The sequence below is a fragment of the Mobula birostris genome, chromosome 1, assembly GCF_030028105.1.
Source record: "Mobula birostris isolate sMobBir1 chromosome 1, sMobBir1.hap1, whole genome shotgun sequence".
NCBI classification, from domain to species: Eukaryota; Metazoa; Chordata; class Chondrichthyes; order Myliobatiformes; family Myliobatidae; genus Mobula; species Mobula birostris.
The window spans coordinates 100,696,007-100,704,654 of record NC_092370.1 but is presented as its reverse complement, the minus strand read 5'-3'; the positions used below and the strand labels follow the sequence as shown (position 1 = coordinate 100,704,654).

General features: G+C 43.2%; 1 protein-coding gene across 1 annotated transcript; it reads right to left on the bottom strand.

Annotated features, from left to right (window-relative positions):
* Window positions 1–245: 245 nt before the first annotated feature.
* On the bottom strand, window positions 246–8,188 carry LOC140202467 (uncharacterized). Its single transcript, XM_072267381.1, has 2 exons — window positions 8,114–8,188; window positions 246–4,285 (listed from the first exon to the last, which is right to left on the bottom strand). The coding sequence occupies exon 2, from the start codon at window positions 4,270–4,272 to the stop codon at window positions 3,472–3,474; it is 801 nt and encodes a 266-aa protein (XP_072123482.1). The 5' UTR covers window positions 4,273–4,285; window positions 8,114–8,188; the 3' UTR covers window positions 246–3,471.
* Between the last annotated feature and the right edge of the window lie 460 nt (window positions 8,189–8,648).

Below are 8,648 nucleotides of genomic sequence, written 5' to 3'. Positions count from 1 at the left end.
GAAATTTGCTATTGAGTTTGTTTTTGTCAACCTTCATGGATCATGTACAGAACTTAATTTCATCGCATTTCATTTTTTTTTTGTTTCACCAAGTACCTTAATTCTGTGTCTTCTGCTTACTGTTACGTACCCCGTTACTGGGTTGCCAAGCCAGCAGAAATGGAACGCTCGTTGGAGTCTGGATTACTAGGAACTAATAAAGTTTTATTAAAGAAATAAGTAATACAGTACACTAATCGTAAGGATATAAATGTAACAGGTTAGCAATGATAATGCACACATATACACAGAACTAGGGTAATAGGAATCAACCAAGCTCTGTCGCAGTCTAGGGGTAAAATGATCAGTCTTAAGTGAAGCAGAGTTCAGTTCAGTTTAGTGCAGTTCACAGTAATCGTTGTTGTTGATACAATTTGATTTCAGGCAGACCTTTCGATGTCTTCGCAATTGTTTTCGGGCAGACCTTTTGATGTCTTCTATCCCGCTGTGGTCACCGACTGTGACCCCTCCGTTCCGGATATGATCGTTCTTCCGCAGTGAACCCGGCACCCAGGCAAGGGCGGACACACACCCCAGGTTCCCACCGATCGTACCTTTACACCCTATGAGCCTCTGGTAGGTTCCCGCGAACCGGTCCTCCAAACTCGCACCAACTTGTGGGGGCACACTGCTCTTTTCAGGGTCTCGTGGTGTGTCGCGTGCCTTAGCAAACCTGCTCCTTTTGTCCCCCTGCTGGGGTATCACCTGTCCATCAAACTTCAAACAGTTCAGGTTCAAAGCAACCGGTCTGTCAATATCTGAATTGTGTTTCTTTCTCGTTAATCCCTCTCTTCTCTCTTATTAGCATTTTGAATGTTTCTCCATTGTCTTTCTTATCTGTCTCATTAGCATCATCCATCTGGTAGCTCTGCTGGGCATCACACATGACATTACATAGAAACATAGAAACATAGAAAATAGGTGCAGGCGTAGGCCATTTGGCCCTTCAAGCCTGCGCCGCCATTCAGTACGATCATGGCTGATCATCCAACTCAGAACCCTGTATCAGCCTTCCCTCTATACCCCCTGATCCCTTTAGCCACAAGGGTCATATCTAACTCCCTCTTAAATATAGGCAATGAACTGGCCTCAACTGTCTCCTGTGGCAGAGAATTCCACAGATTCACCACTCTCTGTGTGAAGAAGTTTTTCCTAATCTCGGTCCTAAAAGGCTTCCCCTCTATCCTCAAACTGTGACCCCTCGTTCTGGACTTCCCCAACATTGGGAACAATCTTCCTGCATCTAGCCTGTCCAATCCCTTTAGGATTTTATACGTTTCAATCAGATCCCCCCTCAATCTTCTAAATTCCAACGAGTATAAGCCTAGTTCATCCAGTCTTTCTTCATATGAAAGTCTTGCCATCCCAGGAATCAACCTGGTGAACCTTCTTTGTACTCCCTCTATGGCAAGGATGTCTTTCCTCAGATTAGGGGACCAAAACTGCACACAATACTCCAGGTGTGGTATCACCAAGGCCTTGTACAACTGCAGTAGTACCTCCCTGCTCCTGTACTCGAATCCTCTTGCCAGCATACCATTCACCTTTTTCACCGCCTGCTGTACCTGCATGCCCACTTTCAATGACTGGTGTATAATGACACCCAGGTCTCGTTGCACCTCCCCTTTTCCTAATCGGCCACCATTCAGATAATAATCTGTTTTCTCTCCTTCCAATAACAAACAGTTTTTCCTCAACTAAATCATAATTCTGAAGATTTTTTCTTGGGTTGGTAAAGATTCTGATTTTAAGGCAAATATCCCTCTGATCTGAAAATCAAAATCTGAAGACATCAGAGATTTGAGATAGAATTTGCTAAGTACATTCAGCAGGTCACATTGCATTCTGTGGACAGAGAATGATGCTTCCTGATTTGCTAAGTATTTTCAATAGCTTGTGTTTTTAGAACAAATAACTCTGGGCTGTGGACTCCTATATCTTAATTTACTTCTGAAAATGTAATTGGCAGCTGAGCTGTCCTGCTCTGATAAGATATCCACACAAAAGAAGTACATCTTATTGGGTCCTAATACTATCTGAGAAGCTTGAAGAGAATAATATGTGCAGCTTGAACAGTATATTCCGCCCAGAGTTGCCTAAGGATTTCAGGAGATTAGCAGCACTATTTTAACACTACAAAGATCTCTCAAATTGGGTTTATTCCCCTTCTTCTAGCCATTCCCTTTCCAATCTCTTAACCAACAAAATTTGAGAGGAGTTGGGAAAAATTCCGAGTTTGTTGACTTGAAATACCTAATACTGACTGCCAACTTCAAAAGCAAAGGCATTGATGTATTTTTGGGGTTGGAAGATGGGTGCCTTGGTAGAGGAGCACACTAATCACTTATCTTCCATCCATTTAGTAGCCCTAAGTGCTAATCAAGCCAGTTCCTTGCTGTGCTGATCAACTCCTGTGGAATTCTAACATGCTCAGTCTTTGCATCAGGACATTGCTTCCGTTCTGACAATCCCCAAGAAGTTTCCTTTTTTTGTCCTTGGACTGAAGAATAACAAGAGGTCTAAGAGTGACACCCTCAGAAGGAATGGACTCTCAGTTTCCTTCACTTCAAAGGCATCAATTGGCAGGCTGCACAAGAACTTGGTGTTAAATTTCATTCGGTTCTCTTTTGATAGCTGATTGCATCACATTGGCCAGAAACAAATGTTACTTTTTCCAGCTAACGATCAGCATTACAGAAATAAAACTATAAAAGTCGAGTGAACATGGCCTTTTCTCCTTGGAGCAACGAAGAGGTGACCTGATAGAGGTGCATAAGATGATAAGAGGCAGTGATCGTGAAATGGCTAACACGAAAGGGCACAGTTTAAGGTGCTTGTAAGTAGGTATAGAGGAGTTGTCAGGGGCAAGTTTTTTTTACGTAGAGAGTGGTGAGTGCTTGGAATAGGCTGCTGGTGACAGTTGTGGAGGCAGATAAAATAGGGTTTTTTAAGAGACTCTTGGATAGGTACATGGAGCTTAGGTCTTTTAAGAGACTCTTGGATAGGTACATGGAGGGCTATGGGTAACCCTTGGTAACCCTTGGTAATTTCTAAAGTAAGTACATGTTCGGCACAGCATTGCGAGCCAAAGGGCCTGTATTGTGCTGTATATTTTCTATGTTTCTAAAAGTCAGTTAACTCCATTATGTGGTACAGCACAATCACTAGTTTCCAACTGCTGTATAACTGTTAGTATTTTCTAAGTTCCCCATTCATTAATTCCTTTCACAAAAATGCATAATCTTCTAATCTGACAACAACCATGAGTTGTTTTTTTTTGTTCCTCGGAGATAGGTAACCTCATTTTGTTATTCAGAGAAACGTAACTTTTTTTAAGAATTATTAGTTCAATATAGTGAGGTACCTGTGCACTGTGCTAATTATAAATTTACACTTTCCAAAATGAATGACTTGGTCTTCTGCCTCAGTCATTCACATAGCGAAGTAACGACTGATCTCTTCAGGTCCACCCCCGCATACTTTAGGAGGAGGAGATTCGAGTGGATTACCCTCAAAGTTTGAAGAAGAGTGGCTGTAGCCCCAATCCAGATTGACGAGGTGCCCAAATTGGATGGGAAGGCTCCTTAGGCTATTATTTCCTAGCCAGAGGGTGCGCAAGTTTGTGAGACTGCAGATAGAATTAGGCAGGCTCTGTAATGCATTAAAATACAGGAGCATAATCTCCAAAGACTTTAGGTTGCAAATGCTGTGGGGGATGAACTTTATCTTGTCACAGGCATCCAGAAATTTTAAGCGGCGGAGCTGGCACACCTGGCCAGGGATCTCCAGGAAATTATTGTTGGCCAAATGCAGGCTCTGCAACTTTTGCAGCTTTTCTATTTCAACAGGCAGGCAGATCAGCTGGTTGTTACTGAGGGTCAGAGCTTCCAGGTTTTTCAGGGCCCCAATCTCAGGTGGGATCTCCCACAGTTCATTGGTGTCCAAATTCAGCACAGTAAGGGCAGACAGCTGACCAATTTCTTGAGGGACACTGCCCATCCTATAATTCAAGCAGCTTTCCCACTTTGGACTCATCTCCAGCACTTGAAGCTCCCTCAAGTCAAATATCTCCTGAGGAACTGATTGTAGCTCTTTGCCCTTTAGCTTTAATTTCTTCTTGCCATTGTTAAAGGCATCATCCTCAATCCTGTACTTCCAAAAGTTTTGCACGGCGCCACTGGCAGAATAAAGTAACTGACTGCTCTGAGAAGATTTCAATTGCTGTGCAGACATTTTGGAGACTTCCCTACATTTACAGAAATTTAAATGTATTTAATTTTGTCCAAAAAAAAAGGCACATCTACTTACAGATAAACACAATACTGTGTGGCAGGATCCTGAACTGTCCCTTTCAGTTTTGAACAGTGTTTCAAACTCTGAATCTTATACATTGTTCTGAAGTTTAACAAATCCTGAAAGACATATGCAGAGAACCATAACTGCCAACATGGAAATCACAAACTTCATAACAGGTTATTGCTATGATTATACTTCCTGCTCTTCTGACCGTTAATCACTTTTGCCACCGATTTCCATCTTGCCCTCAAATTCACCTGGTACTCATTTTCTTTTCAGGATCTCTCTCTCTCCCCAACTTTGGAGATCCACGATTAACCAATATCTACTAAACACCCATGAACTCCCAATAGCAGATCCTCACACCCTGTCTCCTGAAATGACAGAATCCCCTTTTCTCAAGTTCTCCATCTCCACCCCATGTGTTGACAAGATAAAATTTTCTGCTCTGACTTCTGAAGTATCCCTCTCCTTCTGGAAACATGACTTCCCCTCTGCTGTGGTTGATAGAATCCTCACACATTTTCCTCCATTTCCTGTGCTCTCATCCTCCCCTCTCCTCACACAGAACAGAGGCCCCCCTGGTCCTTTCACTTCTGCATCTCAGCCATTTCCACCAGCTCAGATGGAATCCTACGACTAGACATATCTCCCCTCCTCCCGACCATCCATCTGCTTTCCATACTGGCTATTCTCTCTGTGAATCTCTGCCCTGCTCACTCACCCCTCCCTGTCCCCCCTTGCTTTCCCCTGCAACCGTAACAGGTGCAACACCTGTCCCTTCACCTTCTCTCTCAACACCACCCAGATCTAAACAGCTATTCCAATTAAGCTAGAGACTTCTATGCACCTCCTCCAATCTGATAAATTGCATTTGATGCTCTCGAAATGGCCTGCTCTACATGGTGAGACTAGTGTAAACATTTTTAGAGCACCTGCACTTCATCTATATCAGCCAACTTGAACTTAAGTCAAAAGTCATGCAACTCCTTTCCCATTCCGACTTGTCTGACCTCAGCCTTCTCCACTGCAACAGTGAGGCCAAACACAATACTAAATAAAAACACTTCACATACTGTCCAGGTAGTCTACAGCCATGTTACACCTTTTCCATTCCTTCCCCACTCACTGCTACGACCTGTTATTCTCCTCACCTGGTTCCATCTGGCCATTACCTCATTCTTCTAAACTTAGTTTGCTCCTTCCTTGATTCACCTTCCTATCTTTTCCCACACCTGATTCTATCTGCCCATGATCTCTTCCTTACCAGCCTCCGTGTCAGTGCTTCCCCTACCCCAACCTGGTTCCATCTGCCCAAATTCAAGACCTCACAGCCAACAACTTGGTTCCACCGATCACGTACCACCCCTGTCTTTCACTTTTATATATTAGCCATCTTACATCAACACTCTCAGTCCTAATACAGGGTCTCAACTTTAAATCTCAACCATCCATTTTCATTCACATGTTATTTGACCTGCTGAGCCCTACCTACAGTTCATGCTTAGCATTTGTCCTTCTCCTTTTGGTCAATGTGAGTCCCACAAAGAAATAAAAAGGTGTGATTTAGCCTCTTTTATTCAGACTAACAAACTTTTGAATGGCGCCGTGTAGTCCTTCTGGATTTGCAGGGTGGGATTGTGGCACCACTGTCCAGGTGAACTACAACTTTTAGATATTGTGTGTGGTCATTCCAGAAAAAATGTTCCTTTTGGAATCAAAAGGTAGAGCATAGTGCAACTAATGTTCTGAGCTGTGTATATTTAAAAGCAAGTAATATTATAGAAAAGGCAGGTGACCTCAGGGCATGGATCAGCACATGGAATTCTGATATTGTAGCCATTAGTGAGACTTGGCTTCAGGAGGGGCAGCTCAATATTCTAGGGTTCTGCTGTTTTAGATGTGACAGAGTGGGAGGGATTAAAGGGGGAGGGTGGCATTAGTCACAGAAAATGTCAGGGCAATGCTCAGCCAGGACAGACTGGAGAACTCGTGTAGTGAGGCTTTATGGGTGGAACTGAGGAATAAGAAAGTACAACCATGTTAATGGGGCTATGCTACAGACCACGCAATAGTCTTCAGAACCAAGAGGAAAAAGATTATAGAAAAATCACAGACTTTTGCAAGATATATGAGTATTTGGATCGCCATGGATTGGTTAGTGACAGTCAGCATGGCTTTGTGCATGGTATGTTGTGTCTAACTAATCTCAAAGATATTTTTGAGGAAGATACCGGGAAAGTTGATAGAGCAAGGCAGTGGATGTTGTCTACATGGATGTTAGCAAGGCACTTGACAAAGGCACTGATTCAGTCACTTGGTATTGAAGATTAGGTAGTAAACTGGATTAGACACTGGCTTTGTGGGAAAAACCAGAGAGCGGTAGTAAATGCTTGCTTCTCTAACTAGAGATCTCTGACTAGTGGAGTGCCACAAGTATCGGTGCTGGGTTTATTCTTGTTTGTCATCTGTATCAATGATCTGGATGATAATATGGTTAACTGGATCAGCAAATTTGTGGATTTCACCAAGGTTGGGCTGTTCTGGACAGCAAGGAGGATGATCTGAGCTTTCAGCAGGATCTAGACAAGGTGGAAAAATGGGCTGAAAAATGGCAGATGGGATTTAATGCAGATAAGTGTGAGGTGTCACGCTTCGGTAGGACCAACCAGGATAGGTCTTATACAGTGAACAGTAGGTCACCGAAGAGTGCAGTAGAACGAAGAGATCTGGGAATACAGGTCCATGACTCATTGAAGGTGGTGGCACAGGCAGATAAGGTGGTAAAGAAAGGTTTTGGCATATTGGCCTTCATAAATCAAAGTACTGAGTACAGGAGATGAAATATTATGTTGAAATTGTATTAGACATTGGTGACACCTAATTTGGAGTATTGTGTGTAGTTTTGGTCACCTACCTGCAGGAGAGATGTAAACAAGTTTGAAAGAGAACAGGGAAAATTTACAAAGATGTTGCCGGGTCTGGGGGACCTGAGTTACAGGGAAAGATTGAATAGGTTAGGACTTCATTCCTTGGAATGTAGAGATTGAGGGGAGATTTGATAGAGGTATACAAAATTATGAGGGGTACAGATAGGGTAAATGCAAGCAGACATTTACACCATGGTTGGGTTGAACTATAACTAAATATCATAGGTTAAGGGTGAAAGGTGAGAAGTTTAAGGGGAACATGAGGGGAAACTTCTTCACCCAGAGGGGCGTAAGGGTGTGGAACAAGCTGCCAGCACAAGTGGTGCATGCCAGCTCGATTTCAATGTTTAACAGAAGTTTAGATAGATACATGGATAGTAGGTGTATGCAGGGCTATGGTCCTGGTCCAGGTCCAGGTCCAGGTCGATGGAAGTGGGGAGTGGGCAGTTTAAATGGTTCGGCACAGACTAGACGGGCCGAAGGGCCTATTTCTGTGCTGTATTTTTCTACTGGTGCGTTTGGAGTTAAACGCAATCTACACTAGATAGAATTTCGTGACCCAGATGAACTTTGCAACAAGCTAGTTGCAATCACTAAAAAAGAGCTGTGTTGTTTTTGCGAATTAAACGTTAATTGCATTTAATTCCACAGTTGCTATAAATAGGCTGCTTAATGGTAGACCTTTTCCATTCCTTCTCCGCTCGCTATCAAGACCTGTTACCCAGTTTACCACGAAACGCGATTGTACTCAGTTCAACTTCAAGCGTTTCATTATCATAAAATATAATTATCATACTATTCATATGTATAAACTATCAATATAAACGTAAAGGGCAGTAAACACCTACCTTCACTCTGCCCGACAACACCCTACCTCCAGCCACTCGGCTGTTGCCACCATTTTCCAATGGTTGTAACTTTCCGCCAGCGGGGCAGAGCTCGGGGATTGGAAGAGGCAACAGCCAGAAGCGGTGATGGACAAGCTGGCGACGGCAGATCGCTCGGAAACTGCTCGAGTCGCGTCCTGCCGTTGCCATGGTGCTCAGAGCGGTATACCTACACTTGCATTCTTTTTCGCGTCGTGGTTGATTTATTCATGAAGTTCAATGTCAGTTTATTCATAAACCCCAGAAATGTGCAATGTTTTGTTTCTTTGGAGCTGTGACTGTGGAATCGAATCCAAATGTTGGATAGACACATAGTGAATCAAACTTTTTCGATGTCAATTTTCAGCTGCTGACTACGAGCTCCCATTGCAAGAAAAATCTCCTGAATACCAGGCGGGCGTGTGCGTGTGCAGGTGTTCATTAAACAAAAAGTAGCCAAGAATAATTATTGTTCTACCCTATTTGACTCTTCCCTATCTTGATTGGTCGCAGCTCA